Raw genomic sequence first — 25099 nt, 5'->3', positions numbered from 1 at the left:
ATTGTCCCACATACATAAAACCATTAGTCCATGAACATGCAGTTGGATTGAAAACATTACGTTTAAGGAAAGCAAAAATAATAATCAGTCCACAGTTTTCATAGCTCGTGAGAGTTCCATTGTTATAGATGCAAGAACATGTGTGGAGTTACACCTTGTTGTTTTTTATTTTAGTAATATAAGAAAATAACAGTCCTCCTCTGTACACCGCTCAGGTCCACATACATCCTTAGCGTGTTAGAGCAGTAGGCCTCGGTTTTCCGTCTAAAAAGCCACAGAATCCCAGTTTTATATACAAGGCTAGTTGGTTTACATGAGATCTTTGACCTCGTATCATTTATGGGTGTCGCCTTAGGCATTGGATCGGCACGTATGCGATACAGTGTCTGAAGCCTTCAGTGGGCGGTGTCGCTTTGATAGCGGACCGAGCGATGATAAGGCTTGGTGTACATAGAGTCGGACGAAGAAAGGATAATGAAGATGGGGTGAAGGAACTTAGTGAGAAGAGGGGGAGGGTGTGGGGAAGGAAAGGAGGGAGGGGAGGGTGGAAGGAGTAGGTTCAATCTGTATTAGCGTGTTACAATTATAGGAAAGTTTCATGGATTAAATTTAAACTGTAAGGCGTTGGGCTCTGGTGGAAATCAGGGTGCTGCAAGCATCCTCTCTAAGCCATAACCGGTCCCGACCAGGACGAAGTCTCGGGCGGGGTTCCGGGGTAAATCCCCTTTCCTCTCCCCTAGTCTCCGATTCCGCTGTTCATCCACGGGGCCCAGACCCTATCAAACTTTTTAGTAGTGCCTCTAACTAGCGCCGTCAGCTTATCCATAAGGAAAGCGTCCTTGATCTTTCGCACGACTACGTCGACAGGGGGGGTATCGGGTTGGAGCCACACTTGGGCCAGGGCTCTTCTGGCAGCTAAGTTCACTTTGTGCAACAGGTTTTGTTCCGCTCTGGGCCAGTCATCAAGAGGTCTGGCCAGGAGGAATACCCATGGGTCCAACTTAAGCTCTCTATCAAAAATATCCTTCAAAAGTCCTACCACCCGTTTCCAGAAGTTCTGTGCTGCAGGGCATTCCCACCACATATGTATGTAGGATCCCTTCTGGCCACAGCCTCTCCAGCACAGATCCGTGGGTGTTTTGCGCATTTTATATAACTTCACCGGGGTGGTATACCACCGAAAGAGGGTCTTATATGCCTGTTCCTGCATGGAGACACATACCGACGAAGAGGCTGCTGCCTCCCAGATCTCCTGCCAGTCGACGCCTTCCAATTCCTCCCCCAAGTCCGCTTCCCACTGAGAGATATATGTGAGGTCGCCCCATTCCGTCGTGTGTGTACTCAGGTGTGTGTACAGAATGGAGATGAGGCTCCTGGGAAACCGTTCTTTGAGGCACATGGACTCGAAGAAGGTTGGCCGGCTCAGTGCACTAGCTTTAATCATAGGGGCCTGGGCGAAGTCTCTCACCTGGATGTAGCGAAAGAAGTCGGCGGGGCGTAGGGTAGCCCTAGTCTTAAGTTCGTCGAATGTAACAACAGATCCGCCTTCATAGAGGTGGCAGAGGCGCTGTACCCCTGTGCCTTCAATACCCCTAAAATCTCTAGCGTTTAGTCCCGGCGGAAATGCAGTATTTCTCAAAAAGGGAGTTAGGGGGGAAAGTCGGGGTGACAAACCATATTTGGTTGATGAGGCATCCCAAAGTCTCAGAGAGTTCGCAATAGCTGGGCATGCGATGTGTGTCGATGGTCTATGGTCCCTTGGGACCCACATCAGAAATTGAGGCAAGTCTGGTCCCGTGAGGGACGATTCCAAGTCCACCCACCGCCGTTCCCCAGGAGGGGAATGCCATAAGGCTAGTTGTGTAAGTTGCGCTGCCTGGTAATAGAAGTACAAATTAGGGAGGCCCAGGCCTCCTCTCGTCTTCGCTCGATAAAGAACGTTCCGAGAGGTCCTGGGTCTCCTGTTCTGCCAGATGAATTTCCCTATTGCCTGCTGGAGTGTGCCCAGGTCTGATTTGGTTACTTTAGCTGGGAGGGCCTGGAACAAGAACAGAATCCTAGGGAGAATGTTCATCTTCACCGAGTGGATTCTACCGATCCATGAGATCGGTTTATCCAGCCATTTCTCCATATCCGTCATTAACGTACGGATCAGAGGCGTATAGTTTTGTGTGAATAGTCGAACAGGGTCTGCCGTTAACCACACCCCCAAATATTTTACATGATCCCTAGCTAAGCGAATCTGGTATGTGTCGCCTATGGAGGTTATGACAGGGTCAGGCATGCAAATCGGTCATGCGCAGGATTTGTGCATATTCACTTTGTATCCTGCCAATCTACTATAGTCAGCCAGGACACCCGTTAACGCCCTCATGGACGGAAGTGGGTCGGCCAGGGTCAGTAAGATGTCGTCGGCGAAGCCCGACACAACGTACTGATGGCCCCCTACCGAAATCCCATGGATGTCCGGGTTGTCTCGTATTGACTGCAGAAGGGGTTCTAGGGAGAGGATAAACAGCAGGGGAGACAAAGGGCATCCCTGTCTGGTACCGTTTCCTAGGCCGAAGGGTGTCACCTTCGCCCCCGAAATGCGAACCCGTGCTTTAACATTTGTATACATTGCTTGTACCGCAGTGATAAATGAGTCTGGTAAGCCAAAGTGTCGAAGGACTTCGAAAAGATAGGGCCATTTAACCCTATCAAAGGCCTTCTCGGCGTCGAGGGATAGAAACAATGTTGGGATTTTCCTATTCGCTTGCCTCCAGATGAGGTCAATGTTCCGCCGGGTATTTTCAAAAAGCTGCCGACCAGGTACGAAGCCAACCTGGTCAGGGTGTATCAGTTTCGTCAAAAAGGGGTTTAGTCGGTTGGCCAAGACCTTCGCCAAGATCTTGGAATCGTGGTTGATCAGCGAGATCGGGCGGAAACCGCCCGGGTCGAGATCATCCTTGCCCGGTTTAGGTAGCAATACCACGTCCGCCAATGACATGTCTCTGTCCGGGGCGCCACCCCCCATGAGGTCGTTAAACCACGACTCCAAGTGAGGTACTAGCTCCTCTCGGAAAGCTTTATAATAACTGCCCTCGAAACCGTCTGGACCTGGAGTTTTATTGCCTTTCAGCATTGAAATTGCAACGTTTATCTCATCGGTAGTTATGCGTGCTCCAAGAGCCGCCGATTCACCTGCTTGCAGTTTTGGTAAAGCGAGACGAGACAGAAAGGCACGAGCCTCGTACTCTTCCTGTTGAGGGTCTGAAGCAGTCCCGGTGGAATGGTTGTATAAGTTAGAGTAATATTCCGTGAAGACCCCTGCAATCTCAGTGGGGTCTGTACAGATTTTGCCCGAAGCGTCTTTGATACGTGTGATATGCGAGTGTCCCTGTCTCGGGCGTAGGGCCCTGGCTAACAGAGTATCCATTTTATTGGATTTCTCATAATAGGTCCGTCTGGACCAAGTCATGGCCCTAGCCGTGTCATCTATGAGTGTGTTGCGGACCGAGGATCTCAATCTCTGCACTTCCGCTAGCGTGACTGGCGACTGGAGGGCTTTATGTTTTTCTTCTGCTTTCCCTAACGCCTCCAGCTGTGTGGACAGCAGTTGCGTTTTGCGTCTTTTCTTTACTGTGGCCTCGCGAATTAATATACCCCTAATGACCGCTTTGTGTGCGGCCCATAGCGTAGCTGGTCTTACGTCAGTACACGCGTTTCTAGCGAAATATTCGAGCAGTTCTTTGCGGACAACCTCTACTATAACCGGGTCCTGTAGTAGAGAGGTGTTTAACTTCCAGGACCACGGGGAGGCCGCACTCAACCTATCCAAAGTCAGCGTGACCTCCGCGTGGTCGGACCAGGTGATGGAACCGATAGCAACGCCCGAAACCCTGGATGCGGCACTGGAATTAATCAGGAATGAGTCTATCCTAGAGTAAGTTTTGTGAGGTGCTGAGTAAAATGTATAATCTCGACCATCGGGGTGGTGTGCTCTCCAGATATCAATGAGGCCTGTGCGGTGTAGGAAGGTGCGGAGCAATTTGTCTTGGCGGCCACTCCCGTGAGACCTCGGGAGACCGTCGCGCGGGCTTCTGTCCGCTGCAGGGCATGGGGTGGCGTTAAAGTCGCCCCCCATGATAACCATACCGTGAGGCAGACCGTTTACGACCTGGGTCATAGTGTCCCAGAAGTCCACCGAGGGGTCGTTAGGGGCGTAAATATTTATAATATGGATGGCGTGAGAGTACAGAGTTCCGGATATTAAAACAAAACGGCCACTCGGGTCCATCGTGACAGTACCTACCCGAAGCGGGCATCTATGGTGTAGGAGCACCGCTACCCCATTCCTTTTGTTTAATGCCCTTGCCTCGTGGGTAGTCCTGTAAGTGTGGTCTCTGAGAGTGAACTTCGCCGATTTCGGAATATGTGTCTCCTGCAGGAGTGCAATGTCCGGGTTTAAACGCTTAAGTTCCCTAAACATGAGGCGACGTTTATTCGGTGCGTTTAAGCCTTTGACGTTCAGGGATAAGAGTTTCAAGGGCATTGATAGTGAATAAGGGAAAGGCTAAACCTAGTGGCCATTTTCACCAAATACTGGTGATAGATAGGTGGTATATAGAGTGGTGTCTCAGATTGTCTATCTATGCCCCCTGCGTCAGGGCCGAGCTCTGAGTCATCGCAGATTGAACCAACGCCTCCTTCCAAAGAGGGTACCCTAAAACAGGGGGGAGGAGGGGGAGGAGGGCAAAAAGGGTAGAAGGGAGAGGGAGAAAGAAAAGTAAAAATAGAGAGAAAAAACAACGTACATAATAATAAACCCCTGGTCTTATTTGTAGCCAGGGACGAGTGGGGGCCTTGTATAGGCTCCCCCGGAGTCTGCATGAGGCTCCAGAGTCGCCCAGACATAGACCAACGAAAAAATGGGCACCAACAGGGTGCCTAATCAAATAACTTTTGCATGAAAAACGATGTAACAATGGGCGAGACGTCTCGCGATCCCACCAAGGCCAGCCCGGGCCCACAGTCCAACAGAGGGGCCCCAACCCCGCCCCATCCCCCCGTCCCGTGGAGAACTCCGCCTACCCCCCCACCCCCAATCCCAGAGGGGATAACCCCCACCGACGAGGCGGGGGGGGGGGGGGGGGGGGGGGGGATGAACAGCTAAAAATGCACCCCGGAGCAGTATGGGCGGTCCCGAGGGCAAGGAGCGCACGGTGGGGGGGGGGGGGGAGGGGGGGCAAATAAGACCCGGAATTGCCCGTGGGTCAGAATCAGGGCGGAGCCCGTAGGAAAATATAACGCAAAACAACATGAGGCATGAGGCAGCGAGCCTGGGGCGTCTATCCGCTTAAGGAGAGGGGCACAAAAAGTACAGTTATTTATCCCACCCGTCACCCCAAGGGGGTATCGCCTCCCTCGTATTAAAACTAGGGGGGGGGGAGCAGATTTAATAGGGTGCATTGCATAAAACGGGGGAGGTGAGAGGGGGTCATTGGTCGCTATGGCCGAGTTGCCATATAGGCCTAATAATTAGAGGCGGAGAGATACCCCCTACACGTCCCAGCTCGAACCCCCCGAGCTCCGTAAACCTGCTATACACGATTGGGAAAAGCCGACATGATTATCGTTTAGCGTACAAATAGCCATACAAAGTCGAACACCACCATCTCCCTCCTCCCCCACCCCCCGAGTGAAAATCAAGGCGACCCGGGAATAAAGCATCAGAGCAAAACATAGTAAATAACGATCATTAAAAATAAAGAGTACGCCCACGGCCGCCGTGAGTTTGTGATAGTCAATCAAAAAGGGCCGCTCGCCATCATTCCTTTGAACGCTCCCTATCCCGGGGCCACAGAGGTGTAGAGAGAGTAAGGGCCGGGTGAGGAGGGACGATATGGGGGTGCAATAACGAACATAAGGGGGTGGGAGAAATCCCTAGCCCACCCCAATACTAGTGCCCCCCCCCCCCGATGGAAGGAAAATAAACATTCCTGGGCAATTGTATAAGGGGCCCCCGGGTCCCGGGTGAAAAAACAAAAGTGGGGAGGATGAGGGATTCCCGCAATCCCCCTCCCAAACAATGAGGGCCCACCCGGATAAGCTCACCGCTCTGGGCCACCGGCCGCTCACCCAACGCCAAGTTAAAGGATCCGAAATCATTCGCCTGCTGTGTACCACTCCCGGGGTAGGGCAGGGAGGACCTCCGCCGAAGACCTCGGAACCGCGAAACCCTCTGGTATACGAATCCCGAGCTCCGATAGGAACGCAGCCGGATCGCCGTCAGCATGGAGGACTTTCGTGCGGCCATTTTTGAAGGCCAATAATCGAAAAGGGTGACCCCATGCATATTTAATAGATTCCATTTGTAGAATTTCCGTAACAGGACGCCAGTCTCGTCGTTTCTTCAAGGTAGCAGGGGTTAAGTCCTGATACAATGCAAGGTCTGTCCCGTTATATGTTATTGGGCCGTCTCTGCCACGTTTCATCAATGCTTCCTTTGTCTGGAAGGACAGAAACTTAATGATTACGTCTCTCGGTCTCTTCTCATCTGCCCTCCTGGCACGGAGCGCCCGGTGAGCCCGCTCGATGTGCCATAGGTGTTCCGGCACATCGGGGAGAAGCGGTCTAAAGATCTTCAAGACCACTTCCACCAGGGACCCCTCTCCCTCCTGTTCCGGGAGGCCACGGAGGCGGATATTATTCCGCCGCGACCTGTTGCCAAGGTCATCTATCGCCGCTGCGGCCATCTGCAGTTGGGACGTTAAGGAGTTTATTTGTGCAGCTGACTCGTTGTGGGCCTGTACTGTAGACTCCATCCTTTGTTCGAGAGCCGCCGTCCTCGTACCCAGGGCTTGGATTTCGGCCTTCACTTCCGTCGTAGTGCGGACAATTTCTGTGGCCAGGTATGTGCGTACCTCCGATAGTTTGGCCAATATTTGGCTGGCCTCCGAGTCCAAAGCCCCCGCAGCAGCTCCGCTGCCGGGGCTCGCAGGAGAGGTAGGTGTCCCCGGGCCTTCCCGACCGCCATCTTGGGTGGATAGCCTCGCGGCTCGTGAGGCCGCAAACATATCGGGGACCGAGGTCACCGATTCCGAGGGTTTTTTCACCGGTTTTCTTTGATTCCGTTTTTCCATCCCGGTCCCCCTTACTGGTGAGTCGGAGAGTATGTCGAAAAATATCGATTTTCAGCCTTTGTTAGCCGTTGGCACTGTGGTTACAGCGGAGCTCTAGCCAGACACGTCCAGCTCGCTCGGCTGCAAACCACGCCCCCCAGGACAAAAAATTTTAACCCCTCAAAAAAAGAAAAAAAGTAAAATAAAAAAACATACATACATACCAAAATGGGAAAAGGTGTGGATGAAAACCCCTTCCACCTGAAGTAAGTGGATAGTTAATACATTGTGTGATGGACCGCCTGGCACCCAGACCAGGTACCGCCGTCAATCGCTGATTCCGAGCACTTGCAAGCACCATAAGCACTGCACGGGATTACCATAAACCCCACAAACCGCCGCAGCTTGGTTGGGGTCTCGCTGTCCTCCACCCACCCTGGACCCAAGACCAGGATCCAGCTTCCAGTGGGTAGACCTCTCCTAGACCAGAGAGCGAAGCAGGCTGCTCTTATAAGAGCAAGTGTTGTGGTCCAAGGGAATATAGTGATTTATAGCAATCCCCAGAGTGTGCATATATCGCTCCAATCCCCCAAACATGAGCCTAGACTTCATGAAGTGTAAAACAAATCTCGTTTAATGGTAGCCAAAACTGACCTTTTATGGCAGTCCCCATGTAAGGGGCACTCCACCCTGGACCTGAGAGTAAACCACAGTAGAAATAAATACACAATCAGAGTTGCTCTCAGGTCCAGGACACTCCTATACAAAATAGGTCAATGCCTGGGAGATAATTGAGTCAAGCACTATACTAAACTCAATTATCTCCAAACACAAAAAACACACATTTCCAAACACCCCAAAAGTACCTTAAAACACACAAAATATCTATAATATGATTAGTACACTGGGCAATGCATTTTCTTGGACCCCTTGGGCCCTGCCCCTCCCACCCTTCACCCCCCCAATTACGCCCAACCCGCAATCACACTGACAGGCATACTGACCCATACACACACACACACACAGAGACAGACATTAAAACATTCACAGATACATACTGACACACACATACACTGACACACAAATATATACTGGCAGACATACAGACACACACACAGACACATACACTGACAGATATACTGACACACACACACACACACACACACACAGAGACAGGCATACTGACACACAGGCATACTGACACGCGCACACACACAGGCATACTGACATTTACATGCACACACATACTGACACACACAAATATACTGACACACACACACACAGGCATACTGACATTTACACGCACACACATACACACATACACACAAACATACTGACACACATTAAGCCACCCTCCAGGTTCTTACCTTTTTCTGGAGGGTGGTTTCCCTGGTCCAGTGGCAGGCTGAGGCAGATGGGAGTTCTCCTCTGGAACTCCCCTTCTTCCTGCCTTTCTCCTCCCGCTCGGCTCTGATCTTCGGTGGGAGGAAGTGACGCGCGGCACTCACTTCCAGCTGGCTGCCGAACAGGAAGGGGCCCAGTCGCGCTGTTTAAGCGTCACAGCGCCCGACCGGGCCACTGCTGACACATGCCCACCGGGAGGCCCTTAGTGCGTGGGCCACCCGGGGGGGGCCTCCTTAGTGTGCGGGCCGGTGCAGCTCTGTGCTGCCGCACCGCCCGGTCCATGTCGGCTGCGCAAATCGCAGGGCCCACAGGGAAGCTGCTCTGGGGCCCCCCAGGAGCAACTGGGCCCGGGGCAACTGCCCTGTTTGCCCCGCGTTAAAGACTGCCCTAAATCTAGGCAAAAATAATAGGAGTTTAGTTACATTATATGATCATACATTGCATAAGCCTGCCACAACATCAATGTACCCCATCTTTGGCAGGTTCTCCTCTAACAGTCTAATGTCTGCTTTAATGAGATTAACCCACTTACCGTATATACTCGTGTATAAGTCGATCTCATGTATAAGTCGAGTGCAGTTTTGTGACCAACAATTGTGAAATATGCCATGCCTCGTGGATAAGTCGAGGGTAAACCTTGGGGCTATGAAATTCGGTGATTTTTATAATTATATACATACACACTCATACAAACACACACTCTGCATTATATACACACACACTCATACAAACACACACTCTGCATTATATACACACACACTCATACAAACACACACACACTCTGCATTATATATACACACACTCATACAAACACACACACTGCATTATATAAACACACTCTGTGTGTTTGTGTGAATGCAGAGTGTGTGTTTGTATGAGTGTGTGTGTATATAATGCAGAGTGTGTGTGTGTGTGTGTGTAGTGTGTGGGGGGAGGGCATTTTTATTATTTTAATTTTTTTTATTTAATATTATAATTATTTTTTATTTTAATATTTTTTTATTAAATTTTTCCATTTTATTTTATTATTTATTTATTTTTTTTTGTCCCTGGTGGTCCAGTGGTGTGTACTGTGCAGGAGGGGGGCTGGCAGGAAGCGTTTACTTATCTTTCCTGCAGCTCCTGTCAGCTCCCTTCTCCTGCGTTCCGGTCAGCTCCCCTGTAAGTCTCGCGGGCTGCGTGCCGCGCGCCGCGCGGAGCGTTGCCACGGTAACCTATGGGAACGCTCTGACTCCGCGGCTCTTGCGAGATTTTTTTTTTTTTTTTAGTACTTTATTTTTGTGTAAAAGTCTTGTCACAATAACAGCATACAATAGTTGGTGTACATTAGGTATAAGACATGTTCAATTACGATATTCCATACGTATTGTCGGTAGTTCTGTGTCTGCTCCTAGTATCAAGCATGTTATATAACAATGACATTTCACATTTTATGATATACTCAAAACTTGGATATCTAACTATCGGTGTTCCTGGATCGATAAACTATCTACGCTATTGTGATCCTTTTAACCAAATTAAATCCTGAATTTCGGTAGTGGTTTGTGTCACCTTTCCCTCTTGGTGTTATCCTGGTCCAGCCAGGTTGTGTGATACCTATGTTGCTTAGGGATTTGGCACTAAACCCTTTTCCGAGATTGGGATAAGAAGGAGTCAAGTAATGAAAGAGACGAGAAGAGAGAATAGAGAAAAAAAAAGGGGGGGGAGGAGGAGTAATATAGGAATAGTGGAGATGAAGGGGAGGTGTGCGTCGGGTCGGTGGGAGCCGGGAGTGTCCGATGCCTCACCTTTCATGCTTATCTATTGAAGGTGTCTCTTTTAAGTGCATGCCTCGCCCAAAAGGTCTTGAAATTATGCGTCATAGGTTACGTCATTCGCGGAATAGTTCGCTACTTGTCCATGGTTCCCAGATCTTTTCGAATCCAGCCATGGAGCCGCGCACCTTGGCTGTCAAATTATCCATGAGATATACTTCCTTCAAATTGGAAATCACCTTCCGAATGGAAGGTAATTTTACCTGTAGCCATGACTGTGCTAGTGTTCTTCGTGCTGCCAGTGTTACTTTATGTACTAATTTTTGTTCCCTGTTAGTCCAGTCATCTAGGGATCTATTTAGCAGGTACGTCCAGGGGTTCAGCTCGGGCGCCCTGTGGAAGATCTGTCTAAGTAAATCGTATATTTTCGACCAGTAAGTTTGTACCTGAGGACATTCCCACCACATGTGGATATATGTGCCCCTGAGGCCACATCCCCGCCAGCAGTCGTCGGATGGTGTTTGGTGCATATGAAATAGTTTTACCGGGGTGGTGTACCACCGTAACATGGTTTTAAAGGATTGTTCCTGGAGGGATACACATATGGATACTGCATTGTTCGCTTCCCATATTTCTCTCCATTCTGTTCCCTCCAGGACTTCTCCTAATTCTCTCTCCCATGTCTCAGTGTATGTGAGTGTTCCCCATTCTGCTGTTTCCGAGCATATGTGTGCGTATATTGTCGTGATAAGTCCTGCTGGTGTGGATTCGTTTAAGCACATTTTTTCATAAAATGTCAATGGGGTTTTCCCTGCTTGTTGTACGAGTGGCCGTCGTGCGAAGTCTTTAAGCTGTATGTACCGGAAAAAATCCCTGGGAGTGAGATGTGTCTCCTGTTTCAGTCTTTCGAATGTGACTATGCCTGCGCTTTCATACATGTGGCAAGCCCTCTGTAAGCCTGCTCTTTCTAGGTTTGCGAATTCCCTGGCCTCCATTCCCGGAGGGAAGGCCCTGTTTCTTAATAGTGGTAGTAGAGGGGAAGGGGAGCTTGCAAATTTATATTTGGATGCCGATGCGTCCCAAATTCTCAGTGAGTTTAATATTGCTGGGCATGTGGTTCTGAGGATGGGTCTATCTTCTCTGGGCACCCACATGTGGTATTGTGGTAGATCAGGGCCAGTGAGGTGGGACTCCAGGTCCACCCATCTCCTTACTTCTAGCGGTGTATGCCACATGGCCACCTGTGCTAGTTGCGCCGCTAGGTAGTAGAAATAAAAGTGTGGGAGCCCTAATCCTCCTCTCTGTCTATGTCTGTATAATATGTTTCGGGAGATTCTGTGGCGCCGGTTTTGCCATATGAAGTTCCCGACTGCCTTTTGCAGTGGGGCTAAGTCGGATTTTAACAGTTTGATGGGTAGCGCTTGAAACAGAAAAAGGATACGGGGTAGCACATTCATCTTAATAGTGTGAATACGCCCGATCCAGGAGATAGGTTTATCCTGCCATTTATCCAGGTCTCGCGTTAGTGTTCGTATGAGTGGTGTATAGTTTAAGTGATACAGTTTGGTATGGTCCTTTGGAAGTTGTATCCCTAGGTATTTTATGTGATCCCTAGCTATGGGTATGTTATGAGTAGTCTGCAACGCCACCGTGTCCTCCGCGGACAGGCCCATGAGTAGGGTACTAGATTTTCCCAGGTTGGCTCTGTAGCCAGAGAATGTTCCGAAACGAGACAGGACTTCGTGTAGTGCCGCCATCGACTCCTTCGGATTTGTAACTGTCAGTAGGACATCGTCTGCATAGGCAGACACTAAAAATTCTTGTCCTCCCACCGTTATGCCGTTTATATTCGGGTGCTTGCGCAGCGCCTGGAGCAATGGTTCCAGGGACAGCGCAAACAACAACGGGGAGAGGGGGCATCCCTGTCGGGTGCCATTCCCCAGTTGGAAGGGGATGCACCTAGCTCCGGCAATTTTGACCTGGGCGGATACTTGATGGTACATAGCTTTGATTGTGGCTATATACTTTCCGGGTAATCCCAGATATTCCAGTAGCTGGAACAGATAGGGCCATTCGACTCTGTCGAAGGCCTTCTCTGCGTCTATTGCGACTATCGCCGTGGGCATCGCCGTGGTCCGCTGTCTCCAAATGAGATCTATATTCCTCCTGGTATTTTCGAATAGTTGTCTATCTGGTATAAAGCCCACCTGGTCCGGGTGTATTAATGTTTTCAAAAGAGGATTGAGGCGATCTGCTAGGACTTTCGCTAGAATCTTTATGTCGTGATTAATTAGCGAGATGGGTCTGTAGTTGTCGGGGAGTAAGGGGTCTCTACCAGGTTTTTGAAGGAGTATAATGTTTGCCAAGGACATTCCGCTCTCCGGGGTGCCGCCATTCATAAAGTCGTTGAAAAGTCGTTCTAAGTGAGGTGTAAGGTCTTCTCTATACGTTTTATAGTAGGCCCCGTCGAACCCGTCCGGACCAGGGGCTTTATTCCCCTTAAGCTGTGCGATTGCCCTGTCTATTTCGTCTCCGGTGATGGCTTCATCCATGTGTGTCGCCGCCACTGTCGAGAGTTTTGGTAGGTCAAGCTGGTTTAAGAAGGTGTTGACATCAGTATTCGCCGCTGCCTGAGCGATGGGGTCTCTTGGAGAATGGTTGTAGAGCGATTTGTAGTAATCTGTAAACACTTGTGCAATTTCCGATGGGGTGTTTTTTATGGTGCCATCTCTGTGTTTGATTGCAGTGATGTGTGTCCTATGTTGTCGTGGGCGCAGGGTCCTAGCTAAGAGAGTGTCCATCTTGTTGGATTTCTCGTAGAACAACCTCCTAGACCAGGTGATGGCTTTGGCAGCGTCGTCTAGAAGCAGTTCTGTGATAGAATGTCTAGTGTTTCCCAAGTGTTCCAGTATTTGCGGGGTTGGTGCCGTCTTATGTTGTTGCTCCTGTTTTCTCAGCACGTCTAACAGTTGGGTCAATCTCTGTGCCTTCAGTTTTTTCTTTCGGGTGGCCAATTTTATGCACGTGCCTCTGATCACTGCCTTATGCGCTGCCCAAATGGTGCTCGGGGACATGTCTGCAGTATCATTCGTATCGAAATATTCTTGAATGTCTTTTTGTATCTCCTCACGCGAGTCCTGGTCCCTCAGTAAGTGAGGGCTGAGTCTCCAATTCCACGATGTCGCTGTACACATGTTCCCCAGGGTAAGGGAAATATCTGCGTGGTCTGACCACGCTATGGAGCCTATCCCCGAGTCCAGGACCCTAGCCATGCATACGTTATTCACTAGGAAGTGGTCGATCCTGGAGTAGGTCCCATGTGGGGCTGAGAAAAAGGTGTAATCCTTCGTGCTGGGGTGTTGTGCCCGCCAGGCATCGATCAGACCAATGTCCTGCATGAATTCATGCAGAAGTTTGTCTTGACTCCCCCTGCCCTGTGACCTCAATTGGCCTGGTTTGGAGCTCCTGTCCGCGGCCGGACACGGTACGGCGTTCATGTCTCCCCCCACAATGAGCATACCATGTGGGAGTGCTTTGAGTTTAGTGGATAGGGTGTCCCAAAAAGCTACGTCCGGTGAGTTGGGAGCATAAATGTTAACCAGATGTATGGTATGGGAATGCATGGTGCCAGTGAGTATGATGTACCTCCCTCCTGGGTCTTGGTCGCTTGTTGTAATGTGTAATGGGCATCTACTGTGTATAAGGACCGCTACCCCATTGTTTTTTCTATGGGATCGCGCTTCATATGAGGTGGAATATGTGCGGTCTCTTAGTTGGAGTGTCGTATTTTTGGGTATGTGCGTCTCTTGCAAGAAGGTGATGTCGGCGCCCATTCTCTTAACTTCCCTGAACATCAGTCGTCTCTTTTTGGGAGCGTTCAGTCCTTTAACGTTAATAGACGTCAGTTTTAGGGCCATACTTACGTTTGTGATGGGGGGCCGTGCTTATGTGTGTATGACGTCTGTCTTACGTGACACCTATGTGGGGTCCCTATGGGTGATTCCTGAGCACCACTCGGAGTGCCCACCGATTCCGACGCAGGTAGATGGGTGACAATAGAGGGGGCAGAAGGGAAAGTATAGAAAAGCTGAGAGAGTAAGAGAATGGTAAGAAATTGAAGACGTCTGGACTTACCAATCGCCAGACCGGAGTGGGGTGAAGTTATCCGTCCCATGTCCACACTTTCAGGAGGGATATGAGACGAAGGTTCCTGTACCACGTGGTTACCACACCGCGTATATGGTACTTGATTGTGTAACGCAAACTGTTTTTAACCTTATATGTTCAACGACAGCCCTTGCCTGGCTGTTCCTGGGGAGTCTTCAACCATGGGCCTTAACTATCATGGACGTGGGCCGGGTAGGGTGTCCTTCTGCCCTCGGTAAATGTTCTGCTGCGCGGGGGGGCCATCCGTGTTTCCCCGTCCCAAAAAATGCCGCAGGGCCACAGGGTTGTTACGCCCAGGGGAGGGAGGGAGGGGAGGGAGGGGGGGGGGGGGGGGGGGGGGACACGCAGGTCTCTTCCCTTGGTCACAAAAAGGAAAGCATAAGTACAACCTGATCTAGTCCATAGGGGCAAGCATTCGCAGTTCTAGCGGAGGTCTGTATGTTCCGCAAACACAACATTTAGTAACCACATTATCTAGACACAACATGCACTTGATCTGGTTCCCCAAACTGCAAATATTCCCGATGCGTTACCATAGATGTTAATTGTAGATGCTGGTCCCCGCCACCCGCAACCCACCCCCCCCCCCCAAGACCCCCCCCCCCCCGACCCACCAGACAGTGCCCCCCTGTAAATGTGCACGTATGTCTCTCCCGCCGCCCATTGAAGTCCTGTCTCATGGTGGGGCTGTTTAAGCTGTCCGGATAAGCACCAGTAAGGTGTGTCCGTCAAGAGCATGGTCCGTCTACTGAGTATGTTGTGGTGGATGGGTCAGTGCTGATACAGTATTTATAAGTCACTTCTCTGTGTGCAAAGTACATAGCGGTCCCCTTGGGAGTGTGTGGGTTACCCTTCTGGCTAAGGGGTTTGTCCCCGGATGGCACGTTTACGTCAATGTGGTCGTCCGTCCGGTATTAGTCGGTGGCAGGGTCGGGTATTTATGGCGTCCTGGGGGACAAACAGTTATGTGGTTGGAGCTATCCGGGTTGGTTGTCGGCGTGTACTGCCCTCGGGGGCCTGTGTACAGTCGTGTGTGTGTGTGCGAGTGGTATGCCCGGATTAAGTCTCATATTGGGATCATGGGAAGTAGTTGGCAATAATCAGTCATGGTGTATGTGTACAGGAGAACCAAAAAATTCAGCCGCTGGGGGGCCATGCATATCTGCCAATCAGTACATACATTGCAGTTAACATAATATTAGTGCCGCAAGTATAAGTAAGTGTCCCATATGCTGCAGTAGTTCTTATATCAGTCCCCTTATAGGTGAGCCTGGTTTCCCCATCGGGGTATGCAGCGCTAGTATGCGGCCATGTCGGAGCTGCGTCATCCCAGCCCTCTCGTGGCTTAAGCGTTCTATATTTACAGTTTTACATGTATCCCTGGCCCAACGCCATGTCTCGAGGCGGAACCTCCAGAGCCCGATTCCAGTTTCCGTACCCCCCGTCCCCCTCCCCAATGTCCATGCCGCACACAGTTCCCGGTGAGTCCATATGTCCCACATCCATATGTAAGTCTCCCCAGTTTATCTAAGTTGGTTGATTGTAACCCGTTTGCCCCGGTACCTTACTCTCCCGCGGTATGCCATTCGCTAGGGAGAGGTGGCAGGTCGCCCGCGTCGTCCATCATGGAGGGTATCTGTGCCGGAGCCTGGAGCCCAAGGGCTGCAAATAGGGCTGTCACATCGTCGCCAGGTTGGAGGACGTAGGTCTTGCCATGTTTGAATGCTAGAAGTTTAAAGGGGTATCCCCAGGCGTACTTCACGTTGGCTGCTCTCAGGGTTTCCGTGATGGGCTTCCATTCCCGCCTCCGTTGTAGAGTAGCTGGGGCGAGGTCATGGTAGAGCGTGATATCAGCGCCTTGGTAGCGGATTGGGCCTTCCCTGCCTCTCCTGATCAGTGCCTCCTTCGTCTGGAAGTGCAGGAACCGCATTATGATGTCTCTCGGGGTGTTAGTGTCTGATCTCCTGGTGCGCAGCGCCCTGTGGGCTCTTTCAATATGCCACAGGTGGTCTGGGAGCTCAGGAAGTAGAGGTTTGAGTATAGCCGTTACCACATCTATGACAGGGCCTTCCCCTGAGTTCTCTGGGAGGCCCCTCAGGCGTAGGTTATTACGGCGTGACCTGTTCGCCATGTCTTCTATGGCCAGCTCCGCTGCCGCCATTCTGGCGGTTAAGTGATTCACTTGGTGGATTGCTGTGTTATGTGCTGCTGTGGTAACCTCCAGCCTATGTTCTAATTGCGCGGTGCGTTCACCAATGGCGTGCATTTCGCTCCGCAGTACCTGTGTGGAGCGTTCTATTTCCCCTGCCAGGAACTTTTTCACCTCCGCCAGGGTCGCCAGTATAGTCGCTGTTTCCACGGAGCCCTGAGCGCCCCCGGGTTCTGCTGCTGCTTTCACTGGGGATCTAGGCGATCCGGCGGCTTCTCGGCCTGTGCCGCCGCCATCTTGCGTACACGCGGGCCCACCTCGCGGCGTCGTAAAGAACTCAGCCATCGATGTTCCCGCGTCCGGTCCCTTTTTCGGGAGTTTCTTGGTTTGCCGCCTGTCCATTTTCGACGGGTAAGCTCGGCTGTCGCTGGTTATTTTAGCTGATTTTAGCAATCTGCGGTGTGGACGGAGCGGAGCTCTAGGCACACACGTCCAGCTCGCTCAGTGTCCAGGCCACGCCCCTCGCTCTTGCGAGATTTACAGGGGAGCTGACCAGAATGCAGGAGAATGGAGCTGCAGGAAAGGTAAGTAAATGCTTCCTGCCAGCACCCAACAGGACCGCCGGGCTTGTAATGAGCCCGGCGGTCCTAGTCTGTATTATGGCAATGTAAGTTGCCATAATACAGACATTGACTCAAGTATAAGTCGAGTGGGGTTTTTTCAGCACGAAAAACTAGACTTATACTCGAGTATATATGGTACTTGGGGGAAAAATTCCATCTTGGGCTCTCTGCAGTACAAGGCTAAATAGGGCCCTGGGATAAGTGCAAAACCAAGGAGTTGGCTAGACTCACAAATATATAAACCAGGGGGCTGCACTCACCTGAACATGCATAAAACTAATAAAATCTGTCAACATTGAATTTGCTGTTTAGTGGATAAGTGAGTGCGCTGGATCTTGTGTGTGTGTGTATATATGTATGTGTATATATATATATATATATATATAAAAATAATAATAATAATTATTATTATTATTATTATTATTATTATTATTATTATTATTTTTTAAATATCTATCCTACTGAATCATCTTCAAAAAAAGGAAAATTAACTTTCAAAACCAAGCATTGATATTCAGTCCGTCATTAGCCTTCAACAGATGGTTTCCAGAGGAAGTAGACTTTAGCAATGTGTGTGCTAAAGAGTCTGCTAATGCAGCCAAAAAATATCATCCTTTGATCCTTTATTATATGGCTACAGGGAAGTTTGAATCAAACCTTTACAGTTTAGATGTCTGTTTCCTTAGCATCTGTTCCACCTCCTGCTGCCTCTAGTCCAAAAGAAAGGTGGTCTTTGATGTCAGGATCTCACGCTGACTTGCATCCCATTGTACAGCGCTACGGAATTTGCTGGCACTATATATAAATAATAAAATAATAATTATATCCCATTTACCTAGGACCTCTAGAAAGAAGATGGTCACTAATGATCACCTGGTTTTTAAAAAAACACAGCCTCCAGTCCTAATCTAAGAAACTGGAAGTCTTTCTCATTTCTCTTTGGTTTTCCAAAACTTTTAGAGTGACTGAAACAAATCTAAAATTTCTGAACATTTATTTATAGACCATGTAAAATAATCTGTTATCGTCGGGAGGAAGAGAAGTTGGTTAGACATTATACCAAGTGAACATGTGTCTATAGCAGAACGTGGACATAAGACCATAACTTGGGCATGAGACAATTGCTCTTTTAAAAGACCCAAAGGATAAGAAAATTATACTTGCCATGGAAAGAGTTTTAAGGCTATAGCTTTTCAATCTACAGCACCTGTAGCACCATATTTATTGGCCAGAGTGCTGAATGACTGTATTCCTTCTGCAAATGTTAGCAATAAAAAGTTGACTGGTGACTTCCTTTGTTATAACTTTTTGAAACTTATCAAGCTATCTGCTATATCAGGCATCTCAAACTCTGGACCATCAGATGTTTCTGAGCTACAAATCCCACAATCTTCTGTCCATTTTAGACCTCTTTCTAAAAACTGTTTCTGCAACCCAGACTTTGGCTTATGTACAAGAGATGCTTATACTGGTGCCTATTTTTGTGGAAGACAGAAGGATGTTTTGCTTTGCTGTAAAGACCAAAGGTGTGATACAATATTGGAAATTTTAGGCCCTGCTCTTTGGCCTCCCATTGGCACTTTGTGTGTAGTCGAAAATGCTGGTGGTATTGGCAGCTGTTCTAGGGAGACAGTATCCTCCTAGTTGCATACTGTTAAGGGTAAAATATGATAGCAGACTCTTGTCAGTCTTTTAGACCTCCATGGTGGTATAAACATGAATATCTTGTACAAACACAGGTGGTTAATAAATTGGGGGAAAGATAGGTCCAAACTCCTCCTTTATGGATTCAGTTTTTAGCTTTAATCCTGGACACTGTTCAACCTTCTTGAGGAAAAATACTCTTACAGCAATACCACATGCTTGTCTTAGGTCTATGGGCAAAAAGTAATGTGAGACACTTTTAAGCAAATATCCTCCACAAGTAAAACCGATCTCTGAAGAGTTGGGATGAAAAATTGACTCTTGAAAGACTATATTTACAGTAGTGGGTACATACCCATTTCTTGAAATGTTCTTTGCAGTTCACCAGTGGAAATCTTGACAATAAATTCCATTCAAACCAGCAGTGGCACTCAATTGGGTCTTTGCGTGTCTCAAGATCAGGGGAGTTTCAAGATAACCCAGAATCTTTCAAAAGCCGTGGGGAACTAAAATCGATAGGATGCCTCGTATAAGCCACCTTCTCTCACACAGTACACAAAAATGTTCAGATTCAGAGAGAGTTGTCCACAGCTGTAGCACACTTAAACAATTGTGAAGTCTTTGCAGAGACATAATCAGATTTATGAGGATGCTACTTGAAGTTCTCTGGACATTTTCTGAAAACTACAAACTGGACGTTCAGCCCTCTGGGGATTCTATTTTCAGGTGGAAGGTGCTACAGGCAGTAGTCAAATCCTGACCCATACTGATTTCTAAACACATTTGCTATAGTTTAAACTTTAAAGACAAGACACATTACTGTGAGTATTATTGTGTTGGAGCTCTGTTATACTCTCAGACACACAAACGATATTCAGGTCCTAGAAAAGAGCGACATTAGGATAGAAGAGATGGACAGAGGGATTGGGGTCTAAAAAAATAGGGATTATCCCTCTGAAAAAGGGACACTTGGGAAGTATGCATTATACCTGTGGTTTGTCGAACATGCTCCTAAACAGCAACTACTACATATGTCTGTGGTTACTGCTCTGGCTGGTTTTAGTTAATCTGAACTTGTCGTGTTCCCCCGGTAACAATGCCAGACTTTAAAGGAGCACTATAGGGTCAGAAACACAAACCTGTATTCCTGACCCTATAGGGTTAAAACCCTGGCCCCCTCATGCCTCCCTAAATATAGACATCTTACTTGTTTTCAAGTCTGGAGCTGCTTGCATTGTCACTGTTTCCTTTAGACCTGCCCACTGCCTGCTGACATCAGCAGAAGTGGTAGCCTGATCCAATCACAGTGCTTCCCCATAGGATTGGCTGAGACTGACAAAGAGGCAGATCAGGGGCAGAGCCAGCACAATTCAAACACAGCCCTGGCCAATCAGCATCTCCTCATAGAGATGAATTGAATCAATGCATCTCTATGAGGAAAGTTCAATGTCTGCATGCAGAGGGAGGAGATACTGAATGTTTGGATGCATTTTAGGCAGCCATGACCCAGGAAGCATCTCTAACAGCCATCTAAGGAGTGGCCAGTGAAGTTATCACTAGGCTGTAATGTAAACACTGCATTTTCTCTGAATAGACATTGTTTACAGCAAAAAGCCTGAAGGTAATGATTCTACTCACCAGAACAAATTCAATAAGCTGTAGTTGTTCTGGTGACTATAGTGTCCCTTTAATTATCTTCCATGCTTTGTCCTGGTTTCACAAACAACACTTTTTATTTACATGAACATTTTTCAGACTACCTCTTTATTTACATACTGCAAACAGTTGTGAGGCATGTAGACAGAGCTAAGTATAGGATTGGGACTACGATGAGTGGATAGGAATGTCCATGTGGCATTGCCAATAGTACTCTGTGTTATTTTCATACTAAGTGTCCAGCCTTCAAATCTGTAAGACAGGAACACATATCAAAATAAGGGATGCTAATGCTTGAACTATTAAACCAATTTATCAGAGCCAAGTGAAGAGACTGGTAAATTATTTGTCTCTCCACTAGAACACACGAGTCCATGTACTTTTATTTTATTTGTTTGTTTATAATATAGATTTAAAGAATGGTGATTATTAAAAGGGGAAACTAAGGTCACCCAGACCACTTCCTCTCATTGAAGTGGTCTGGGTGTGGCTGCAGGAGTCCTGTCCTTTAAACCTTTCGATGTAAAACATTGCCTTTTTTTTCTTCAATGTTTTCATTGCAGGATTAAATCCACCTCCAGTGGCTGTCTTCCTGACTTCTACAACAGGCACTTCTGCTGCACTGACAGAGTAAGGCTAAGATTCGTGACAGAGAAGGCCCATAGGAAAGCATTGAATACAATGCTTTCCTCTGGGGAAGTTTAAATGTTCATGCAGTGCTTGTCGCACATGCGCATCACATCCCCAAATGCTTCTCTGTGAGGAACATTGGATTGGACAATCGCAGAGTCCAGCCTCCTCGATAATGTTGCGTAAGGTAGAGAATTGGGAAGCACTGAAAGGGTCTTGTTGCTGGAAAAAGGTAAGTTAAATCCTTAATTTTTAATGCACACTGGGGGAGGGGACCTGTATTTAACTAGGTATAGGGGCAATATAACCCTACGAATGCAGGTTTGTTTTCCTAACACTCTAATGTGATCTGGAGGTTCTCAAAACCCTTTTCATCCAGCCCTACTAGTCTGGATTTGTGTTGCATGTTTTCCTATATACTGTTGTTAAATATTATAGCAGAAATACAAGGATCCTTTACAATCTGTTATTTTTAACCTGATATATAGATTGGCTGTCTTCAAACGCATAATATGTGCTAAGAAAAGTGTATGTTAATACTTCTTTTTACTAAAACGGCTTAATAGGTATGAAAACATCTTATCTTTGTTTGGCATTGTGTGATGCTGTTATCCTTATTTGTGGTCAGGCAGAGGCATTTAGTAGCTCAGTGATCTTGGTTTTGCATAATTTATAGTTCTGCATGATCATGTCTGCTGACTTCAACAGACGTGATTATGATTCCTGACGCTAATGGGTTCTGGGTCCTGCACCACTACTAAACGGTTTATCCACCATTCAGGAGAGTGATGCACAGCCCCTCTTAATCCCTCCCTCCACTGATGATGAAGACCATACCAGCAGTATCGGGCAATGATAAGCTGAGAGCGGCAGCTGAGTGATCTCAACCTGTCACTGCCCCAATCTTTGGTATGAATTTGTATAGTGCGCTGCGGAAGCATAGCTTTGCCATAACCATATCTTCATTGGAGGCCAGCTTCAAGCTGCTGTGGGGCTGTGCATCTCTACTAAACTGAGACAACCTTTCAGTAGATGAGGCACCATAACCACTTCAATCCATTAATGTGGATGTGCCTTCAGTGTTCAAAAACAAAGTTTGACTGCACACACAGACTTTTGTCAACATAACCACTACACTGAGCATGCGGTGGTTTTGATTGTGGGAGTGCCCACAATCATATGCACCTTGTACCATGTGCACCTAGAGTATACTTTTTGAAATTAGTTTGTTTTCTGGAAAAAGAAAAAAATAATTCACTTTTTCATGCTGACTAGCAGCCTCCAGAAAATACATGCTGGACATTATTGCTTCATTGTCAATAGGAAGTTAAGTTGTCATGTATCATGTCCATTTTTTATTTTACATTTAAAGGGACACTATAGTCACCAGAACATCTACAGTTTAATTTAATTGTCCTGGCGAGTAGAATCATTGCCTTCAGGCTTTTCCATGTAAACACTGCCTTTTCAGAAAAAGGCAGTGTTTACAATGCCCCTTGGGACACCTCCAAGTGGCCATTCCTCAGATTACCACTGGAGGGGCAAGAGGGGTAAGCAGCCCTGCCGTTCAGCGTCCATACGCTCTGCATGGGGACGCTGAATTTTCCTCATAGAGGTGCTAATTGGCCAAAACAGTGTTTGGCCCCACCCCTTGTCAGTTTTAGCCAATCCAATGCTTTGCCCATGGGAAAGCATTGGATTGTCTAAAAATAAGCAATTTTGATGGTCACCAAGAGGGCGTAACCAGCGTCAGTGGACCCGTGGAGATCTGAAATAAGGTGAGTTTTAAACCATTCTGAGGGGGCTAAGGGGGGGAGGGGGGTAGGGGGGACAAGCCACCTAAATGGCCCTATAGTGTTCTTTTAAGCAGTTTGCTTTGCACAATACTGTAAGTATATCCCTTCCCTCATAGGTGTGCAAAGAAAGGTAGGTTGCGGTATTGTATTGATTTTATAGTGCTTTGAAAACACATAAAGGGGAAAATACAAGAAATAAAACAAATTCTGAACCTGTACGGATCTTCCTAGACATAATAATTGTAAAGATGAATCCACAAACATTACTGGTGCTCATTTTTAAGCTTTTAGAAGAAAGTACAAATTGATCTGATTCTCATTGCTGCTTGTTGAGATAGTGGTATTTTCAATGTTCCCTGCATTTCTGGTGTTTGATTTTGCAAGATTTTTTTCTGCTAGATGTAGAAAATTATTGACATTGACAAGAAATAAAACATTCTAGGTTCTTTATTAAATGTTTCTTTATTTTTATAATTGTACAGAGAAGGCCACCGATGGGTCGCTGCGTGCTGAAGATTGGGCCTTGAACATGGAGATCTGTGATATAATCAATGAGACAGAAGACGGGTAAGGTCACTCATCTTATTCTATCATTCTACTCTTTTGGGTTTTTCCGATAGTGTTGCTGAACTCTTATAACATCTGCTTTTTTTGTTTGTTTAGTCCAAAAGATGCCTTAAGAGCATTAAAGAAGAGAATTGTGGGAAATAAGAATTTTCAAGAAGTAATGCTGGCCTTGACGGTAAGAAAGAGAACTGACTTTGAAGAAAAACTATAGTGTTAGGAATACAAAGCTTTATTGCTATTTCTATAGTGCCTTTTAACACTTACCCGATTCCAGTGCAAAGATCCCTTGACGCTGAGTTGAGGTGCGCCTCCACAGACGGAGGGACCTAATGAGCACGCGCAGCGAGCACCGTGCGCGCATTAAGCCTTCTCCATAGGAAAGCATTGCCTCAGTGCTTTCCTATGGGGATTTCTCTGACGCTGGATATCTTCATGCAGAGTGTGAGGACGTCCAGTGTAATTTCAAACTCCAGAAAGCGCGTCTAGTGGCAGTCTTTGTATTGCTACGTAATAAATAATTTATATATATATATATATATAACATTTGTAAATGCAGTCGTATGTGTGTTAAGGTTTTTTAACTTTTTTATATTTATTTGCATACATTTGTTACTTCTCTGGATTCTAGAATATTGTCATAATTGGAACAATTTTAAATTAACAGAGATCTTTTTTTGAATACGATAGAACTGTTTACTTTTCTCTTGTTGTTAATTTGAAACGCAGACTATGGGAGAGGGGATGAAAATATTTGTCCTGGGTGTATCGTTACATGTGCTCTGAGATCCAAAAAACACATTGATTTCACTGTAAGCTTCAGCTCAATATACAAATGTAATATAAACATTGTGCAGATGTATACATTAAAAGAAATCGCCTGGCACCTAAGTTGGTCTAATAACCCTAGAGCGCCCTGTGTATTGGGTCTCTTGGGTTGTTGTGTAAACATATTTGCAAAGAGCAAGTCTCCTTTTAGTCTCGATTTAATAAGCTTTCCAAATTATTCAATACTGTTAGAAAAAATTCCAAATGATTTAGCTACATAAATTCCCGTAGACTAATTGTGATTTTTGTAGATAAATCATTTAAAGTATTGTATAATTTTGAAATCCTATTAAATAGAGGCACTGGTTACCCTCTTTTTTTATCCCAGGAATCTATAACTAGCTTGAGTTTTTCTGGTGCTAATAAGTGTGTGTGTGTGTGTGTGTGTATATGAAAATAATAATAAGACCCTATTCCAGCAGGGATGTACTCAAGGACCAAATAAAGCTGACTGAATAGATCATTGGATATATATATATATCCAATGATCTATTCAGTAACCTGTCCTGATGAAAGCTCCATGTTGGAGCTGAAACGTTGATATTTTATATGGAATAAATAAAAGCGAAATTTTACTACTTCAACCAAGTCCCAGGATTGCGATTGTTTCTACACCCATATCTACCTTTGCCACACCCAGCACCGGGCACTACAAAAGTCTTCTTGGAGTGCAAGCTACTACGATGTGTGTGTGTGTGTGTGTGTGTGTAATATATATATATTACACACACACACACACGGTGCTCACTTTACGATCTACCTGTTGCGATGGCTCGCACTT

The 25099-nt window shown here is 47.1% G+C and overlaps 1 protein-coding gene across 1 annotated transcript in view; it reads left to right on the top strand.

Moving 5' to 3' along the window:
• The window catches only part of TOM1 (target of myb1 membrane trafficking protein), a 123285-nt gene that overhangs the window by 26545 nt on the left and 71641 nt on the right, over positions 1–25099 (top strand). The window contains exons 2-3 of the mRNA XM_063426415.1: positions 23409–23493; positions 23590–23668. Coding sequence (XP_063282485.1) covers positions 23409–23493; positions 23590–23668 — 164 coding nt within the window. The remainder of the gene's footprint in view (positions 1–23408; positions 23494–23589; positions 23669–25099) is intronic.

The sequence above is a fragment of the Pelobates fuscus genome, chromosome 7 (assembly GCF_036172605.1).
Source record: "Pelobates fuscus isolate aPelFus1 chromosome 7, aPelFus1.pri, whole genome shotgun sequence".
Lineage (NCBI taxonomy): Eukaryota > Metazoa > Chordata > Amphibia > Anura > Pelobatidae > Pelobates > Pelobates fuscus.
The sequence above is the reverse complement of the archived record's forward strand: the minus strand, read 5'-3'. Positions and strand labels throughout refer to the sequence as shown.